The 21409-nt window shown below is 32.6% G+C and overlaps 5 protein-coding genes across 6 annotated transcripts in view; 3 read left to right on the top strand and 2 right to left on the bottom strand.

Annotated features, from left to right (window-relative positions):
- Positions 1 to 1210: 1210 nt before the first annotated feature.
- Positions 1211 to 2252, bottom strand: LOC106709243 (motile sperm domain-containing protein 2). The gene has a single exon (XM_014501013.2). It carries the CDS (start codon positions 2088 to 2090, stop codon positions 1371 to 1373), a length of 720 nt encoding a protein of 239 aa, XP_014356499.2. The 5' UTR covers positions 2091 to 2252; the 3' UTR covers positions 1211 to 1370.
- A 1930-nt stretch (positions 2253 to 4182) lies between these two features.
- Positions 4183 to 7033, top strand: LOC106709103 (motile sperm domain-containing protein 2-like). Its single transcript, XM_045685234.1, has 2 exons — positions 4183 to 5409; positions 6702 to 7033. Exons 1-2 carry the CDS (start codon positions 4434 to 4436, stop codon positions 7031 to 7033), a joined length of 1308 nt encoding a protein of 435 aa, XP_045541190.1. The 5' UTR covers positions 4183 to 4433.
- A 1861-nt stretch (positions 7034 to 8894) lies between these two features.
- LOC106709123 (motile sperm domain-containing protein 2) lies at positions 8895 to 10941 on the top strand. The gene has a single exon (XM_014500828.2). It carries the CDS (start codon positions 9044 to 9046, stop codon positions 10406 to 10408), a length of 1365 nt encoding a protein of 454 aa, XP_014356314.2. The 5' UTR covers positions 8895 to 9043; the 3' UTR covers positions 10409 to 10941.
- Positions 10942 to 15516: 4575 nt separating this feature from the next.
- LOC106712035 (EEF1A lysine methyltransferase 2) lies at positions 15517 to 18315 on the bottom strand. The gene is made up of 4 exons (XM_045685385.1): positions 18020 to 18315; positions 17329 to 17465; positions 16063 to 16219; positions 15517 to 15747 (listed from the first exon to the last, which is right to left on the bottom strand). Exons 1-4 carry the CDS (start codon positions 18213 to 18215, stop codon positions 15590 to 15592), a joined length of 648 nt encoding a protein of 215 aa, XP_045541341.1. The 5' UTR covers positions 18216 to 18315; the 3' UTR covers positions 15517 to 15589.
- A 265-nt stretch (positions 18316 to 18580) lies between these two features.
- The window catches only part of LOC106709226 (alpha-1,6-mannosyl-glycoprotein 2-beta-N-acetylglucosaminyltransferase), a 36511-nt gene continuing 33682 nt past the window's right edge, over positions 18581 to 21409 (top strand). For both annotated transcript variants that reach the window (XM_045685423.1, XM_045685422.1), the window contains exon 1: positions 18581 to 19083. The gene's annotated coding sequence lies outside the window, so the exon portion shown is untranslated. The remainder of the gene's footprint in view (positions 19084 to 21409) is intronic.

The raw sequence follows: 21409 nt of genomic DNA, 5'->3' as shown, positions 1-21409 counted from the left end.
GTGTCAAATAATATACTGTAGATCTGGGAAACAAGCGGCCATATTAAACTTCTTTTCAAATTGGTTGGTTATTACCCGTAAAAATAATACCACCATCTTGTTGTAAAAATTACCCTGAATTTAGGGGAAATAAATTATAGTATGTATAATGTATATAAATGAAACAATTCACATTTTTTATACTATTTTCAACAGATTTCAAAAGGAGTTTTTAATTCTGGTATATGCTGTGTTTTTAAATATTTGATACTTTCTTATCCCGTTGATTTTAAAGAGTATGCTTTTTAATTTGTCCCATGTAAATTTTGTTTCTTAGAAATTACAATCAAAATAGTTTAATATTAAGTAGTTTTACATGTAGTGTTCACTGTAATGATATACAGAGTAATTTAAAATTATATGACTATAATATTGGTATGTTTTTTGTAGCTTTTTATGAAGACTTAGGGCTTCGTGCATATCGAAGAAAAATAGGACATCGTTTGAATGCTCGTCTAATGGACCTAAGACTGAAGAGATGCCGCGCTTTGTTGAAGCAGTACGCGGAAAAAAAATATCGGGAAATTCTTTTTTTGGAGTCACTCAAGACATCCTTGATTAAGGCAGCCGCCGATATTGACATGGACCTCGTTCGTGCTGTGATAGACGACTGGCCGAGCAGATTGAAGGCCTGTATTCAAAATCACGGATGTCATTTTGAATAAACTTTAGTGTCATAAGAATCTATGTTTTGTTAAGTTCATTTTGGTATATAAATGGTCACATAATGAATAAACTTGTTTCAATTATTTTATATTAAACATGTAACAGAATTTATGACCTGACTAAGTATTACTAAAAAAATCTGTTTATGTAATCTCAGTCACATAAACAAAAATTACGCATTGTTTTTTATATTTATTACGTTTATTAATTACAATTTAATTGGGAATATATAAATTGGTCTATATTAAATTATATCGTAATTATTCATTTTCGGGACAAATCAAATAACTGGTAACCCCAATCCTTTTACTTATATATAGGTATAGTCTATAGTACTCTCTATCTGTCCCTTACGGGTGAACGCGCATGCCATATCTATATAATTCTTCATCTGAGAAATTGTCACATAATATATATTGATTCATTTTGAATACAAAAATTACACAGTTTAAAAAATGTTCACAGGAAACTGTCAAAAAAATAATAGTCGAAAAACATATTTGAAGAATTCGGGTTAAACGGTTGGTATAAGTCTTTTGAAATATCTTGGCGGCACAAATTCACCGGTTCGCTACGCAGTGCCCTCCCCCCCGCATCCCACTACGAACTCGCACGAAATTAAGAGCCGCCAAGATATCTGAAAACATTTATAACCTACAATCCTTTTATTCTGCATCATCTGGTACAAACTCAAAAACATATGGATCATTTCCTCCCCAACAAACTAAAGCTTGGTCTGGTGCAACCAAATCTTTTAAACTATCTTTAGTCGTAAAACGAAATCTCTCAACAGCTTTCGCTGGAAATAGACCTTTAATTAATTTGAATCCAGCCGACATTATCCAAGGCATTTGAAATATAATACTATAATTAACAAACATCGGATAATAATTCTTCAAAAGGGATACTAAATACATCACCAAATCAATATCCATATTCCGTACACCGCATTCATTCATATCTAGAAATAAAGAAATTGGGTGACCATCTTCCTTCTTTTCCATTCTTTCTAACCAGTAAATTATTACTTTCTTTAATTCTTCTGTATTCATTTGTCCTTTATTGTACAATTTCCATTTAGTTATAAATAAAAGTGATCCGTCTTTATCTCTTCCATGCGGGAAAAATATCCCCGATTTTAAACAATCAATATTAACTTGTTCTTTAATATTATAAACATTATTTTGTTTCCTCCATATTAATATATCCCATAGCATTTTTGTAGCTGATTTAACATTATTTTCACAATGATCTAATATTCTTTTTATATATTTATCCGAATTTACTCTTTCTAAATCTCTATGGTCAAATTCTCCTGGAGGATTTGGTATTCCTTGTTTAATCTTTGCCTCGAACATATTCCGTACTTCTAATATTTTCTCCATTTTCTACTTTTTAATATTTATTACTTCTTTTAACATTTATTAATTATTGTATTTAAATCTTGTTACTTGATCTTTGTACTGTCTTCATTCTTCTTATCCAATAACTACAACAATTTAAATTAATTTTTATTTGTAATAAATAACAACACGTGTTTACTTTGTAGTCACTTTAACTGATACTAAAGTTTAATGTACGGGATACTATAATATGGTCCAAGCAGAGTGAAGTGTAAGGGTCCGTTTACACAGACCGGGGTGGAGAGGGGAGCAGATTTTAATTGCAAATAAAATAGAGCTTTAAACGACTGAAATAAGATAGAAGTGTAGTGTGATTAGTTTGAAACAATAAGTTGTGCCGAACGCGTTCTATTGATGACGGGTTTTTCTGCGCTCGTGTAGCCGATCGGCTCCGCTATGTTACGCTTGACGAGAGTATCCGTCCGGCTTCGAGCGTATCCGTTTTAATATGTGAAACATTTTGGTCGGCTCCAAGCATATAATCCGCGGCCGTCTTTATGAAAAGAACATTGCTGTTCACCCCGGTCTGTGTGTACGGACCTTTACTGTGGATTTCGATCAAGTTTCGATTGCCGTAACACCAGTATTGACAAATATTGTTGTCTCTCTCTTGTCATAGATAAAGTAAAGGATCACAATATGTGTGTCAATGCAGTCGAAACCTCCAGTTGTAGATAATAAATGCAAATAACAACAAAACTCGTTATCTTTCGTAGTTCGGACTACGTAATGATAGTGGGGTTCATTTGATATGTCTGCTAGTTTATTCCTATGCAACTTGACATTTTGCTATCGTAATTTTAATCTAAATTTATATTTTATTAATTTATTTTAATGTACAATAAAGTTGTTTTAAAATCCTTTACACGGTTATATTATAATAAATCAAATATCTACTAATATTATAAACTAGCTTTTTCCCGCGACTCCGTCCGCGCAGAATAAAAAAAAAAAAAAAGAAGAAAGAAAACCGGGTAAAATTATTATCCTATGTCCTATTCCTGGTTTCTCTCTCTCTCTCTCTCTGGTCTAAGCTACCTGCCCACCAATTTTCAGTCAAATCGATTCAGCCGTTCTTGAGTTATAAATGGTGTAACTAACACAACTTTCTTTTATATATATAGATGAGAAAGCTTAGATGTATGGCTGGATGTTTATCAACTGGTAATTAGAAAACGGCTAGACGGATTTGCATAAACTTTGGCACAGAGATAGATAAGTTTTTTTTAAATTCCGTGCAGACGAAATCTTAGGCGGTTAGGTAGTGACTGTATAATTTAGCACTACTATTTTATTGATAATTTATCTTTAATATTGACTCATTTACTTCATTAACACTGATAAAGTAAGATAAAACATCGATTACACGCCCCGATATGATATAAAGATACAGGATGTGTAAATTATTTTTAATGTCTAAAAGAAAAACTGAAATTACTTCAGAGATGAAAAATATGTAGCGTTTATTACGTTGTTTTTACGCAAATTAACCTTTGTATTTTTTTGGAACGAAGTTCCTTATCGCGCGTTGTGAAAGGGGGCTAGACGGAAAAAATTCTTACGAAAAGTTGTCACGACACTTTTTGCTATAGTATGTTAAAGACGAATGAGCGCTACTTCACCTGGCAACGACGTGACAATATATAACGAAAATTCATAGAAATAAAATGTACTTCTTGTGAAGACTTAAGTTTTTTATTCATAGAATAAACATGGGTTCCTTCACTAATTAATCGAAAGGAACTTCGTTCCATCCGGGTGTCCCAACACACCTCTCAAGTTTTTTTATTTAATCTCGGTTTTTTAATTAATGATTTTGTAATAATTAACGATTTAAAAGTAAAACACATAACTTAACCTATGTGATATTTGGTTTTTTGGATCGCCTGTGTAAGGATAAAACAGTTTTTGCACTTATCAGCGTTCAGGTAACAGATAAGGTTATGATTGGATGTAACATTGAACAGTTGTTAAAAATATTGCAAATAATTTTCGCTTAAAACGTATTTAGTGTAAAAACAAATGAACAAATAAAATAATCTCATAGAAGAAACTAAAGTGTTATTAGTTTGTGAAAATTTATGCAGTACAACAAGAGTAAATGTACGAATTCGTTTGGATTATATAAGTTTTTGAACTGTGAAAAAGAAATTAGTGTGAAATATTGAAAATATATCAAAAGTGTAAACGCCAGTGCGATACAACATTATCAACCACAGTGTATATTTGTATACGTTTTGACGGAACTAACCTAACCGACCCTAATCGCGACAACAGCGCCACTCTCATCGGTCACCTTTTGTGAAATATTTTTCAATAACAACAATGAGAAAAGTTGATGAATTAAGATATAAATTTCAAGAAAAATTAAAAGATGGCGTACCTAATCCGCCAGGTGAATTTGACACAAAGGACATTGAAAGAGTTAAAGACGATAAATACATGAATAGAATAATAGAACATTGCGAAGGTAATGTTGAATTAAGTTTAAAAATGCTTTGGTCAACTTTAATATGGAGGAAAAATAACAACATAAATAATATAAAAGAAATAGTTAACATGGATTATCTTAGAGAAGGTTTATTTTTTCCTAGAGGAAGAGATATAGATGGTTGTTTGATATTTATTTTAAAATGGAAATTAAATAACAAAGGAATTAAAAATGTTGAAGATTTAAAAAAGGTTATTGTATATTGGTTGGAAAGGTTAGAAAGAGAAGAATTCGGTAAACCAATAACTGTTTTCTTTGATTTAGAAGGATGTGGTATGAATAATATAGAAGTTGAAGTAGTGACTTATATGATAACCTTATTAAAGAATTATTATCCTAAATTTGTTAATTATATTATAATTTATCAAATGCCGTGGATTATGACAGCCGGGTATAGGATTGTAAAAGGGTTATTACCAGCCAGAGCTATTGAAAGACTAAGAGTCATAAATAAAGACAAAATAAAAGATTTTATCCCATTAAATCAAGCATTAAAATGTTACGGCGGTACGGATGATTATGAATTCCAATTTGTACCGGAAAGAAACAACGGATACAAAAGAGTTACATTCGTTGATGGTAACGCTATTATAACGGATCTTCAAATAATCCCAAACGATTATCTAACGTTTACCATAGACAATAACAGTTTGAAATCGGAATTAACCGTTATTAATCAGAATAACATTAGAATATCATTTAAAATAAGAACAACTGGACCGGAAAAATTTAAAGTGAAACCAACTTCAGGTATTTTATCACCAAATGAAATGCAAAAAATAGTTATAACAGTTTTATCAGGATTCGATTGTACGAGGGCCACACTGAAAGTTTTTAGAACTAGGTACTTTTTAAGAATATATTAAAAAAATAAGATTAAATTTTGAAAATAGAACTCTTTGCTAATATTATTGAGTACTAATTTAATTCGTTTGTCATTTGTTTTACGATTTGGCGGCAAATTGAAAGTTGTTGGTGTCAGGCCAGTATGAATTTAACGCGAGAAAATTTTCGTACCATGATTTTGTATGACTTTCGGTGTCATTTAAGTCAACAAGAATGTTATGACAGACTTCGATTGGCCTTTCACGATGAAGACCCTTATTGGGCCACTGTTTATAACTGGTTTAATGAGTTTAAATGTGGTCGCACCAATCTCAACGATGCTCTGCGTCAAGGACAGCCTTCTGCGGCGACGACTGAAGTTAACATCAGTGTGTGCGATGTATGAAAGAGACTGATCCAAGAGTAATCTATCAACAGATTCGGACAAGCTTAGGCATCGATATGACTCAAGTGCAAAAGATCCTCTACAAACATTTAGCCATTAGGAAGCTTTATGCCCGGTGGATACCCCATTATTTGACCGTGGCCCAAAAACTCCGTCGTGTTGATTGGTGCCATGAAATGATACAAATATTTAACGGAGGTGACTCAAAAGCTGTTTCGACATACTTACGGGTGACGAAAGCTGGATTTATTGCTATGATCCGGAAACCAAGAGACAATCTGCTCAGGGGGTGTTTCCTTCGAAGGAGTTGCCAACTAAATTGAAGAAAGGTCGAAGTGTAGGAAAAAAGATGTTGGCCTCATTCTTCGGAAGGACCGGTCATTATGCGACAATTGTTTTAGAAGATTAAAAGTTACTTACTGCAGAGTGGTATACTAACAAATGTTTGCCACTTGTCTTGGAAAATGATCGAGAAAAACGACCTTGAAGTAGGATCCTCCTTCATCACGACAACGCCTGTTCGCACACCTGCGGGCGAACGATCGACTATTTGGCGTCGTCAGACGTGGAATTGCTGGGTCACCCGCCATTTAGCCCCGACCTCGCACCTTGCTTTATTTATTTATTCCCGAAAATAAAAGAAAAACTTCAAGGAAAAAATTTTATGGACGCCAAACAACCAGTGGCTGCGTTCCAGAAGGCCATCGAATAGACCCCTAAGGACGATTGGGCAAAGTGGTTTTCTCGGTGGTTCTATCGAATGCAGCGATTTATTAATGTAAATAGTAATATTCTGAAAATATACAATATAAATAACAACTTGCTAGTTTATTCAGTTTTTGATTTTCTAAGAACTTTCAGTGTGACCCTCGTAATGTAGCTGTAAAAGAAAGATTTCTGGTTTTGTCTACTTTTATAGATGATAATTTAATACAGAAACAAATAGACGAAGTATGGCAGAATCCTAAAGCTAAAGTCAATGAACATAGATTAAAATGTAAACTTTCGGTTGAAGAGAATACGGAACGAAAATCAACAATGATAGAATCACTGGCCAAGCTTGATAGTAAATATTTTTATTTAAAAAGGAGTATAGATATTTTAAAATTATTCGAAATTTTAACACTCGCTTTTAGTACAGTTTTAGTGATTTTTGGATATATGTTGTATAAAAGGACAAAAAACGTTTATTGTGATGTTTGAACGTAATTGAAAAACATGTATTTTTTCTTAGTATTATGTAAATAAAAAACATGGAGAATGTTAAGTCTTTCCTTTTGTCTATCTCCTATCTTATGTAACTACTACTATGACAACATTATGCGTTGCTTTTGTCACCAGCATTAAAAATCTAAATAAAAAAAGTTATTAACTGAAAAAAAAAAATCATTTATTACGTACTACCAGTACCAGATGGCGTAATTATTAAGTTATATAAATATACATTAAGACGGCAGATTTATCGTCCAAATAACAATAAATAAATTACTGACATTAGTAATGTTTTCATGAAAAATTCATTTATCAATAAAATTTAAAAATGTACTCTTTGATAGAAAAAAATCTAAGTTGATATATTATATAGTTGGCTAAGGTCACTTATTTAATTTTTAAATACAATATTTAGCTGTGAGAATCTAATAATACAGAAAAATATTGAATATTTTCAAGTAGAGATCTTTCAAGGTTAAACAATTGTACTTTGGAAATGTCAATGTTATAACAAAAATAATCCACTTACTGGAAACATATTATAAATCTTAAATAAATATTTATTCATATGAACATAAAAACTTGGACACTAAACAACCTAAAAACCTACGAGGTAAGAATAGACCGTATAAGTTGATTTTAAATATTAAATTTTCTTTTATTTTTAACAAAATTACTTAATTCTTATTAATATGTGCTTACCAAAGAGTAATTGAGGCGAAAAGCAACTGTTAAAATATTATTATTTAACATGCATAAAGTACATACTAGTGTTGTTATTTATTATTAACGTTGTTGAAATTGTTACGATAATAATATACCGGTAAATTTTATTGTGGATTGGGACTCAAGTGACTTGTTTTCACACAACATTGTCGACGTTAAAGTTGGGCGCAGTTGGGCAACTGTCCATGGGGATAGGATGGGACGCCACAGGTCTTGTAAATTACACAGTCTCGCATAATTGTAATCGCTGGTAAACCCCACGAAGGCATGGTGAAAGAACAGAGGGTGTCGTGGAACACATACATATAGTCATCCTGTTTATTGTCTTTGACAAAGCAAAGACGCCATGTGTCAATACAAATGTCACGGCAGTGGAAACTCAGATTAAACATGTAATTCTATTAAATATTAATGTTATTTGGAAATATGGCATTTCTTTTACACTGTAAAGCTGATAATAAAACTGTTACTGCTGCAATCAACTGTTTACAAAGAATGTAAAATATTTAAGTTGCATTAATCTATTTATCAAACGTAACGTCTGACTAACGTAACATAACTGCTGGGCATAGGCCTCCCCCAAAGATCGCCACGATGATCGGTCCTACTTAGTACCCCTGCACCGCCGTCATCCTGGCCGCTACCGTAACCAGGAACGGCGGCGCCGCCGGGTACTGGGAGCCTTACTTCTTTTGTGGCCATCATGAGGAGGAAATTGTCATAAACGCAACGCTTGGCAGGCGGGTTGGAGATCGCAGCTTCTCCACCATTTTTGTAAGGGACGCTGCTGCTCGTCCTCCGGTGGTCTGGACGCAGTTTAAAGACGTTACCCGGGACGCGTTGCATTAATACTGATCATATTTTGTAAAAGTTTATTTTCAATTATTTTAATTGTGTATTTTTTCTTATAACATATTGTTTACAAAGCAATATTTCGAACTGCTATACTTAGATATTGCTAAGTTTACATAAACATGGAAGTGTAAATTAGCACATTTAGCACTGTTAGTCATAACGTGTTAAAAGACTGCTATTTCAATAACCGAAAAAGCTATATTACGTCAACCGTTACTTCGTTACTTATTAGATTTATTGAAAGATAATTTTTGTCTATGCTTTCAACTAGTCTTGATATGACATGACATTTGAAAATCATCTGTTTTGTGCAAATACCGAACATAATTATAATTTGTTTTAATTAATTTAGTTCAGACAGTAATTTTAATTTAGTATAATTTAAATAGTTAAAGTGTTAAAAGTGTGTGAATCACAAATATGGCTACGCCTGCCGATGTAAGATCGCAGTTCGAAGCAAAATTAAAAGACTCGCCAAATCATAACTTCCACCCTTTGGACTTGGATCGAGTGAAGGACGAAAAATACCTTCGTAGAGTGTTAAAACATGTTGATAACGATATAAAACAGGCTGTAGATATGTTGTGGGATATATTTACTTGGCGGAAATCCGTTGGAGCGAATGAAATTAATGAATCTAATATTAGGATGGACTATATAAACGAAGGGGTCTTTTTCCCGCGAGGTCGTGATATTGACGGTTGCTTATTGTTAATAATAAAGTCAAAAATGCATGTTAAAGGACAGAAAGACTTCGAAGAGGTAAAAAAAGCAATTATTTACTGGTTTGATCGAATTGAACGCGAGGAAAATGGGAATAAAATAACTTTGTTCTTCGATTTAGATGGCTGCGGTCTTAGTAACATGGATATGGAGTTGATTAATTACTTGATAACATTATTCAAAATTTATTATCCATATTTCTTAAACTATATAATTATTTATCAAATGCCATGGGTTATGTCTGCCGCATTTAAAGTTATTAAATCTCTTTTGCCTGCTAAAGGTGTTGAAAAGATGAAATTCGTTGGTAAAGATACATTAAAAGATTTTGTAACTCCCGAACAAGCGTTGACCTGCTGGGGAGGTAAAGATAATTATACTTTTGAATTTATACCTGAGAATAAATCTAATGAGATAATGTCAAAAAAGGTGACATTTGCGGAGCAAGGGGATGGTCAACATTCTCCTGGAGAGATGTTACGTATAACACCAAATGATACTATTATATTCAAAGCAGAAAATGATGATATAACAGGACAAATCACTATTACAAATATGGATGAGAGCGTAATATCTTTCAAAATCCGTACAACATCCCCGGAGAAGTTCCGAGTTCGACCGAGCAGTGGTGTTCTACCCAGTGGTATTTCCCAAACAATTCTTATTGTAGTACAACCAGGTTTTCATTTGCGTACAGTCACTAAAGATCGTTTCCTAGTTATGTCGGTACAAATACCAAAAGCTGATTTATCACAAAAAGAAATAACCGAAATCTGGCAGAATTCTTCTGGCAGTAAGGTCGATGAGTATAGACTAAAGTGTCATTTCCCTGAAAAGGCAGTATCCAAGAATGGTAACTTGATGGACAAAGAACCGGAGAAATCAGATACGGTGACAAACGCGTTGAATAATCTACAAATGAATTATGAAGTTTTACACAGGCAAATAAATAAGCTGAAGATTTACCAGTTCTTCACGTTGATGTTGACAGCTGTTGCAGTACTGCTCGGTTACCTAGTCTACAAGAATATGAATGATGATAGATATTGTGACAGTATTTAGCCATTAGAGTATGTGGTATTCAATACCACAGTTAATATCAAATCCGTCTTAGATGGATTGATAATTGTTACATTAATAATAAACACTTTCTTGTACGTAAGATATTGTCAACTTGTGCATAAAGTTGATATGTTACACAATGAAAATTGAAAAACATAGTTCCAAATTAAATCTTTAAAGTGTGTAAAGAAATTGTACAAGTAATTTTCACTGCAAACATTATATAGGCTTTGTCTTTCTCTTTGGAGAAAAATCAACAAATTTTAATAAAAGTTTAAGCTGTAAAAGTTATGAGTAATTCAAATTGATGACCTGCAGATCAGCTCACAGCATATATGTGACGCAGATTATTGAACTGTCTCGCAGCTCAGTTCAATTTGTACCTGCACCGGTAATGTCACTATGTAGGTCACGGCTTGTCGTGTCACATAGTTATAGTATATCATGATGAAGTGTGAACTATCAATTTAGTTGCGTCAATTGTTTGAGGCTATGTGACTTGAACTTTTGTCCATCTGTTTAAGTGCACTTTGGACACCTTTTATGCTTCATAAATTCTAGTATTGTTTTTCCTTTGTTAACTTCCAACTAGATATTCATTTTCAAATTCTTCACAATTTAACTGTTTCTGTGTATTTCTGTTTAAAAGAAATTGTACGATTACCCTTTCAATGAGTGTTTAGAAAGTTTTAAATTTGATTTCAAATAAACTGTACTTGATACTTGAATAATGTATGAAATGTACAAAAAATATACATACAGTCAAAACCGTTTATAGCGACATCGTTTAGAACAACATACCGGTTAAATTGACCAAAATCAAAGGTCCTGGCTGAATGTTATTACATATCTTTCCTATTAATACCTGTCACCGGTTGTTACAACTATCGGTTTTTACGACTCAATATGAGTAGTCCCTTCGATGTCGTTATAACAGATTTTGACTGTATATATGTTACATTATATATATATTTAGATCAATGTACATACTATTGCTTTTGTGGCATAAAACTAAACGTAGGAACGGATTAGTAATAAAAATAGATTAAATCTTTTGACAAACATTACATAAATATGTTTCATAAATTATTTAAAACTAGCTGTTGCTCGCGACTTTGTTACCGTAGAATTAAAAAATTAGCCTATGTTACTTCTACATACACCAGCTACCTTCCAGTAAAAAACCCGTTAAAATCAGTCTACCCGTTTCCAAGATTACCCGGAACAAACGCGTACTTACAGACAGACAAAGTTCATTTAGGCATAAGTCGGAATCTTAGTACAGTTCGAATTGTCCGGCGATGACGTCACTAGCGGTATATCTCATGTATTCCAATACGTTTGTCTTGCTCTGAAGCGATATTCGTATGATCCCGGCTTATGTCTAAATGTACCTACAGATAATTTCAAAAATTCGTTTTCCTTTACGAACAACGCAAATACATCATGTTTACGAAATACGGCTTTTGTTTTCGACATTACAAAGACACTCAAATTTTAATAATCTATACTAATATTATAAAGAGTAAAGATTTCATTGTTTTTTTGTTTGCATTGAATAGATTCCGAAACTACTGAACCGATTTGAAAAATTCTTTCACTGTTGTGAAGCTACACTATCCCCTGATGACTTAGGCTGTATTTACTACTAGATTTTTTTTTTTTAATTCGACGCGGACAAAATTGCTGGCTGACTAGTTGTATAGATAGATAAACTAATAGCTGTTTTATAAACTTGCTTCATTTTAATTAATTAATAATGGGCCTATTGTAAAAAAAGTAATACGGTGCATTGAAGTACATAAGTTATTTATGAATGTAACAAATTTTTTAGTCATATATCCTAAATTAGTAAAAGTAATTAGATGATAAAACTATAAATTGTTTATTAATAAAAATAATGTCATAGAGATATAATCTGTATATGATGTTTCATATAAGTTTGACGTCTTAATAGAGAGTGGATATTCCAAATGTCTTCTAATGTAAACGACAACAATGAGGTGATTCACCATAACAAAAGATTTTCGAATGTCTTCTTTACCTCATTTTTGTGCTGTCTATAGGTTATATAGCTATGATTCTAATATTTCGGCATTGAAATGTTAACATAATTTATTCGACTGTAATATAAGTCTAGGTGTGAATATAAAAACGTTTTTAGAATTACTTACAATAAAATTGCGTCATTGCTTTTTGTACAGCAGCAGCACCTGTATAGATATATCAAATGGTTATAAATTTGCATAATTTTAGTATTACTATTTTATAAAGCAACCTGTCTTTTTTATTAAAAATAAGCGGTTAACATTTATAAACTAAATAAAAAGGTACCGACTAATTACAAGTATGAAAACATACACTATTTTAAGATGTATAGAGTAATTTATATGTGTAAAGTTCATTTAAAATTGTAGCATAAAAAACTGTGGTAGAAAAACCGCCAACTTTACTAATGTACGCCAAAATACCAACTTTTTACGACCCGCAAGGGACAGGCAAAGGTCAACGTATTTACAGCCATTTCCCATTTCGTATTATCGACTTGAAAGACTTCATTTCAATCTATTGAAAGGTTTTATATTTATTTGTAAAATAAATTTTCCTAAAAATGTAACTGATTTAAATAATTAAGTGGAATTTAAATTTAAAAATCGTCTTAATTTTTAATTTTAAACAAAGGCGGCAAGAAAAATTTTTGGCTTGAAAAAAGGCAAAGGTCAAAGATTTTTGCAGCCGCTTTACAGTTTTGGTTTTGGGTGATGATTTTGTATTACGGTTACATTCCAGTGGTGTTTTATAAATGCGTTTTTGTTGCATTTCGGTTTTTTAGTGGGTGGTTATGAAAATTTTATTTAACTTATAAATCTCAAAGATTTTAAAAATAGGTGTTTTTGTTTTTATTTAGAAGGTTTTTTTTCAGTCTTGATCGATATTATTTTTATTTATATAAATTGTGTGGTTTTTATAGTCCGACTAAAAAAAAACAAACTTCACGTTTTCATGTTTGTGCAAATAAATTTAATTATTTTAAAGTTACACATTTTTTTTTCTCTTACACATAAATAATTTGTTGACACAGTTTTTCGTTGGACTATGAAAGTTTTTTTAGCGTTTTTGTGATATTCTTAGTAATATTATTACCCAACAAACTGTTATATTAATTTATTAAAACGTGTAAAGGAACATTTTCTATGAATCAGGATTGTATATGCACGTTGTAATACATGTGTCGCTCTCTTAGGGTTTTGAATAAAATAAATTAAAAAATATCTGAATTTTATTTCCAAGTTATCTTTTTGCACAACTAATTTGCCATAATATTATTCCTTAGGGCGTCATTTTTAAACGACATTGAAGTTTTTTTTTAATTACCAAAAATAATTATCGTAATTGATTAACCTAATGAACCTTGACCCATAGACAATTAAAGATATAGCGTCATATCGGCTGATATCACGCCCTTCAAGTTTTATATCAAACCCTTAGGGAGAGTGCTATAAACGAGCTGAGGTATTTCTATGCGAAATTGGCAGTTTTTTTTATTAAAGTAATAAAACTAAGCCCGTGGTAAAACAGTATAAATACCGCATTTGTAGTAATGTTCTCCTATTTAGGTCATCATTTGGAATACGAGTATAGAAAAAGCTTATTGTTTCAAATTGAAAACTCGAATCTATGTCCATCCGTCTCGATTTGATTTGATTTTTTGTTTATTTATTACATATTTAAAATCAAAACATACAACAGAGTCGTCTTTACTAATGTTATAAAGAGGATTGTATTGTTTTTAAGCCACACTATACGGGTGATCCAGCCTATATTTATTGTTAGGTTATTTTTTTAAATTCATTCAAACAATATCGCGGGAACTGCTAGTGAGGTATAAATTGGCGCCAAATTTATTTTGGTTAGATCGGTTGTTTTTATTCCGCCGTTCAATTCATATAGTCCAAGAGCTAGTGAACCCTGGGAGTAACGGTCTCCCTGTAAGGTTAGAAATTTGTATACTTACGATTTATGACATGCGAAGAAATGTTACATGAACGCATACCTCTCACTCGCACGCCCTTAGCAGCTGTCCCCTCGCCTGTCAAGGTCTTATGCTATTCAAAACCGCCTGGCATTGTACATATTTACTCTGAGACGTTTACTTGAAAATATATACAAATTTTAAGTATACAGGATAAAGTTTATTTTACCTAATCAACTGTACGTTTGTTTTCTAATTGATCTGTCATATACTTCTGCTTATTGTAATCGCCTGTCAATTTTTTTTAAGATGTACAATAAATAAACTTTATCCTATTAAATTTTCAAATTTACAGAAACAAGTTTTGAAACTCAATTTACTTAACAGTCCAAAAAATAAAGGGGCTGATGACGTGCAGGGCTGACGCCTGCCAGGTCATGGCTATTGCTCTTAGCATGTCATAAATCGTAAGTATACAAATTTCTAACCTTACAGGGAGACCGTTACTCCCAGGGTTCACTAGCTCTCCAGCTAATACAGATATTTGCTGCTAAACAAACGATACAATAAGATTAAAAAATTTAATCATTATTAAGCAATAATGATTAGAAATGATAACTAATAAATCGAAGGTTTTACAAATAATGTTGCAATATTCACTACTGTAAACACCTTTATCTTTATTTGATAAAGTAAATTAAGAAAGAAAATTATAATATAGTCTTCAGATATCTTGCCGGCTCTAAACTTCGTACAAATCGCAGCGTAGAACATAAAATTAGGTGTGTTAAAAAGTAATCGATTTGGAAAAAAATCGATTTTTATCATCAACTGTAAAAATCGATTTTCGAATAATCGATTTTTTCACTCAATGTTAACATCCCTACATAAAATGTTAGGTGCGCAGCGCAGGGCACGGCAGAGCTCGCACATGTACTTGGGCCTAGGATTCTTTATCTGAGCCTTGGACTGCCAAGATATTTGAAAATAGTAGTAACTGAATATATCATGGATAAACGTTCCTTTTATTTTCCCTTGAAAAACTGAGATAGCAATGTTTTAATTAGATATTGGAAAAAGGAAAATAATACAAAATTATATATTTGTTACTTTTTATTTCTTAACATAAACACCATAAATACGAGATATCATTTTTCTTTTTCTATTTCGTATTCTGGATGAGACCATAAACACGAAATGTCATGTTTTTATTTAGCAACAAAGACAACTGAAGACACCATATTGCCAACTTTCCCGCCAAAATTAAACTGCGGCGTCGGTATGATGCATTTTAACTTCATTTTCTTAGAGAAATGCTTTAACAACTCTTCTTCTGTCCAATTACACGAAGTTATGACGAATAATCCTTAAATGAAAAATCATATTAGTAGGTTAAATTTCGAAAAACAACATAAAATGTATCCTGATATAAACCTACAAAATTATTATATCTATTTTAATTTAAAATTTATCACAAAGAAATTCTGATTATTTTCCAAATAATTGCCCTAAAACTGCACTTGATTTAAAAGAATAATTTGTAAGATTTACCAACATAGCAGTTATGAATTAAATTTTCGAAATAGTTTCAAGAAATGTTACTCATTTTCAAGTCTACCAATATATTATCTAGAAAAAAAATTTGAGGTATCCTTTATTTGGCTGATATAAATTAACTCACCATTTTCCGATAGCATTTCTACAACTTGATCTATATATTTCTGTCGTTTTAGTTTAGCATCTTCAGGACTGAGACTTATTGCGTCATATGTACCTTTATCATGTACTAAACCAAACTTGCCGAGGGTTTTGACATCATCATTGATTATATCAAATACCTTTAAAAAGAACAGAAATATAAAAGAAAATCTTATTAATATTATAAATGCGGAAGCTTCGATGAATGGATATTAATTTTTTTTATATTATAAGGTGGCAAACGAGCAAACGCACACCTGGATTCGCCGCAATAGCGAGGCGACCGTTGCCCATAGACATCCGCAAATGCAGATGCGTTGCCTACCTTTAATCAACAGAGAAGGGGATGCACAGAAAGAGGTTATTTCTTCTTCTTATGCGTCCCTTCTTCCGCCAAATCCACTTCCCCTTCCCATCCTTTCCTATAAAGAAAAGTTAGAAATTATCCCTGTAACGGCTCAACAGATCTTGATGACATTTGGCACATATATAGATTCTTGGTGACTCTTAACTTGCACTTCCAAAACCTCACCACACAGTTTGTTGAAACTTTGGTAAACTTTAGAATGAATATTTCGCCCTAAAGGTTTGTACCTTAAAAAATCTGATAAGTATGATATTGCTATTTTAACCTACGACATTTGACATTTTTATTAGCACTAGATATCACCCACGAATTCGTATGCGTCAATTATTTAAAAATCTTTGTAGCCTATGTATTCTTCCAAACTATTTTATCTGTGCTCAATTTCATCAAGATCAGTTGAGTTGTTCCGGAGATACCCTCAAACAATCATCCATCCATCTAAACATTCGCATTTATATATTTAAAAGAAAGTCGTGTTAGTTACACTATTTATAACTCAAGATTGGTCGAACTGATTTAGCTGAAAATTCATGGGGAGGTAGCTTAGAACTAGGAGACGGACATAGGAACTTTTATATCTTGGTGTGCATTTTTTTTATTCCGCGCGGACGGAGTCGCAGGTTAAAGCTAGTTTATAATATAACTCAGATATAATAATGAATATCCAATTTCCTTGATCAGCACACCATGCGACAAAATCATAAAACAATTTAGGTAATTTTTTTTACAATGAAAGAAATAATTAAGGAAGTTAAGCGGAACATTTGAATTCAATGTTCATAGTTAAGACAGAATGCCTTAGCATTAAAAATATTGATTTTGACATTACCACACATGTCACATACAACTAGTTTGCTTTATACATTTCAGAATTAAAAATACCTGAAACCTTATCATTGGAAACTGATCCTTAGCCACCTTCTCCGCAAGAGTTATGGCTTCAATACAATAGTCAACTCCGAGGAGATTACTGAAGCCTTCTCTTGCTAGTTCTTTTAATGTGTAACCATTACCACAGCCTGGAAAAAATAGTATAATTTTAAATGATAATTGTCCAGCCTAGTAATGTTTTTTGTTGTACAAGGTGACAAATAAGTAAGCAGCCCATAGACAACTTAAAACTTGATAAATTTTGCATCTGCTTTAATGGACATAGAATGAGTCCTATTTATCCTCCCCAAGCCATTTTCACTACCCCTTCCCATCAATCTTGCTAATACTATAAATGTGAATGTTTGGATGGATAGATGGATGGATATTTGTTTGAAGGTATCTACAAAACGCCTCAACGGATCTCAGATAAAATTTGGCTTAGATGTAGAGCATAGTCTGGAAGAACACATAGGCTGCTAAGTAAGTTTTTAAATCCGTGCGGACAAACTTGCGGGCGACAGCTAGTACGTCATGGAAAGATGGTGAAAGGTGAGGAGTACTAAAACTTGGCCTCCGTCACAATTTTACGAGTAAATTAGAGTGATGTTTTATAATTTTGCCAAGATTATGTGAGATTGGTACAACACATTTCTTAATCAGTTATTTATTAATATGTGGAATTTCTGTATTAAATATTTACCTAAATCTATAACAGCTGTATCCTGTGGTATACCGCTCTGGCATATCCATTTTATCACACGATACGCACTGTCTTCTCCGAACCAAACATCTCCAGGGTCGCCGTGATCTTCGAAATTTATAATTTCCTTAGTGTAAGCCTTTTGCCAGTAAGTATGTGTACCCAGTTCTGAAGGTTCCAACTCAGCATCATCCATGTCAAGCCGTAAAATACTGATTTATAGCAAGGAAATTTAATTTATTTATCAACAATTATAATACAAACTGAATGTGACACTGACAACTCCACAGTTCAGATTTCAGTTCCCAAATGACAAAAAGTTAGAGATGTTTGTATTGACTTACTATTCATTACCGGAATAATGTATCGCCTACCAGACGATATTTAATTTTGCGTTGTAAGGTTATTGACATTTATTTTTAAAACACAAAAAAATTTGGTAGCTTGAGATCTCCGTTTCCTGTAATTTTTATTTTCTTATTTCTAAATTCATGGGAAGTGAATTTGATACCGAAACTTTAATTAAAATGGCAACATTTTCGTTAAATCGACATTGTGACAGATGTCAAATAGGTTTTGAGTTTAGATGTTTCGATGTGAAAATTGTTTTTTTTTCATATCAGGCAAGTGCTGAAGAGTGTCCGGGCGGTTATAGCGCGAATAAACTGGCGCCCAGTTAAATTTTTTTTACCGCGACGTAGTCGCATCCAATTAACCATTTATTCCCAATAAAATGACTAGTGATGACACGGCCTAAAATAGATAGTATTATGAATTAAACTTCACACCCGTTCACTATATATCTCATACATATGATTGAATAAATTAATTTATGCTGTCGACGGTGAAGTCCAATCGATAATTGTGTCATAGAATTTAAGAAATAAACACAAAGTAAAAGATCTTAGTTACGTAGATGCGTTGAAATTTTATTGGTGCTGGTGGCTGTGATAGTGAAAACTGACGATATTACGAAAATACGTAAACATTTACGAAATAAACTTGTAGTGGGTGTGAAAATAAATATTTGAAGTACATTTAGTGATGCTACTGCTAGTTTAAAGGTGAGTATATTTTTTCAAATAAATCATATTATCGTAAACAGCCAGTTTTTTTAAAAGTTATATAATTTCGAACCGTCATAAAACTTTTTTTTTTGGTTTTGATAAAATTAATTTTGTTGTTATTTTTTTTTTTGTTAATAGCCTTTGTGCAACACTAGCTTTTGCCTGCGATTCCGTCCGTGTGCAATTGGAAAAAAAGATAAATCCCTATGTACCCTACATTCAAACTTTCACATTTATAATATTAGTATGTACATAGTAATGTATAAATTTTTCGATTCTGAATTAACCTTATTTGTTAGAAAACCATGGTTGGCAACAGCAACAAGAACATCTGTTACACAACTGTACCAGCTCACCTGATACAATACCACAACCACACAGAAGACAATTGTCAAGTGAATCAAATTATGTTAAGTTATCCAAAGCTTGTTTGCCCCCTTATGCTATAAAAAATAAGTCTGATGAGTGTGCATTCCGGAGGCCTAATTTCAGTCTACTTCCCTTCCCATCCTTTTCTTATAAGAAAAGGGGAAGTGGATTTTGTAGAGGAAAGGAATGCATAGGAAGGAGAAATATCTTTCTGTGTTTTCTTCTATTTATTATAGGTAGATAATGGCCGCTTGCTTGTTTGCCACCTTATATTATTTAAAAAAAAACATTTCCTATAAATCACATCACTACTCAGCATCAAGTTGTATCATAAGCAAGCACTTGTATATTCAATAGGTATTGTCAATTACTTTGTCGGCACGGAATTAAAAAAAAAAAAAAAAATCTTCTTACTAATATTATAAATGCGTATGTTTGGATGGATGGATGATTGAAGGTATCTCCGGAACAGCTCAATAGATGTTGATAAAATTTGGCACAGATTTAGAACATAGTCTGGAAGAACACATAGGTTACTTATTAAGTTTTTTCTTAATTCCGCACTGACGGACAGCTAGTAATAAATATAATGTAGCCTATGTTACTCAGTAATAATGTAGCTTTTGAGTGGCAAAAGAAATTTTGAAATAGGTCCAGTACTTTTTTAATTTAATTGTAACATATAAATGTACAAATCTTTCCTCACTCTTGCTATCTCGCACATTCTCTTTGTAAATATAGAGATAGTAATAACTTTTTTTATAGATAAAGAAGATATATTTCTCCGTTCAAGGTAGTGAGCCAATCTTACTATCTTACTAATATTATGTACTAGCTTTTACCTGCGACTCCGTCCGCGCGGAATAAAAAATATCCACACAAAATAAAAAAGTTCCTATGTCCGTCTCCTAGTTCTAAGCTACCTCCCCATCAATTTTCAGCTAAATCAGTTCAGCCGTTCTTGAGTTATAAATAGTGTAATAAGTAAGTGAAATTTGACACAGATGTAGAACATAGTCTGGAATACATATGTTGTTAAGTTTTTTTTTTGTAATTCAGCGCGGACGGAGACACAATCTACAGTTAATTTGTCTACATAGATAAATGAATTCTGTTGATTTTGCAATAAAAATTTATTGCATCTGCAATTAACTAGGTCGTGTTGTTTCGTGTATTTTGTCGCTCTCATAAAATTATTGCTTACATTGTCTTTATTATATCGCGCGTCCACAGATCAACTATGAAAATATAGTCAAACCTGGAGTCTATGGTATAGTCTATGGGATCGCGATCTCGCTTATGGAGGTCGTCTACGGGGACTGGACAATGACTCTCGCTTTTTTTTATATTACAAGATGGCAAACGAGCAAGCGGCCACATGAATTCGCCGAAATGGCAAAGCGACCGCTGCCCATAGACATTCGCAATTGCAGATGCATTGCCAACCTCAATCTACGAAGGAGGAGATGCAAAAAAGAGAATATTTAACCTTCCTATGCATCTCCTCCATCAAATCCACCTCCCCTTCCCATCCTTTCATTATTAGAAAAGGGTTGGGAAGGGAAAGAGGACAAAAATTAGGCTTTCAGAGGTTGTTCATTAATTCAGGTTCGACTGCATTGCATAAAAAATTTAAATTCTAGTATGTATAACTTATATAAGTGAAGTAACTTGACACTTTGGAACAATGCCAAAGGTTGAAACGAAATATTCATCACTTCATTATGTTTGATGGTAGTAACTATAGTACTATTCAAACTTAATGCATGCTCGCAATTTCCCACAAGACGCTTTGTACAACACTATTTCATGTATCACGGGGATTACACGTGGCACACCTGCATCTTCTACAGCAAGTCATAATAATAGTTTTTATTTATAAATAACTAGCTGTCATGCGACTCCGTCCGCGCGGTATCAAAAAAACCTAATAACTAGACTGTGATCTTCCAGA

Source organism: Papilio machaon, chromosome 29 (genome assembly GCF_912999745.1).
Source record: "Papilio machaon chromosome 29, ilPapMach1.1, whole genome shotgun sequence".
Lineage (NCBI taxonomy): Eukaryota > Metazoa > Arthropoda > Insecta > Lepidoptera > Papilionidae > Papilio > Papilio machaon.
This window is presented reverse-complemented; position numbering and strand designations above follow the sequence as displayed.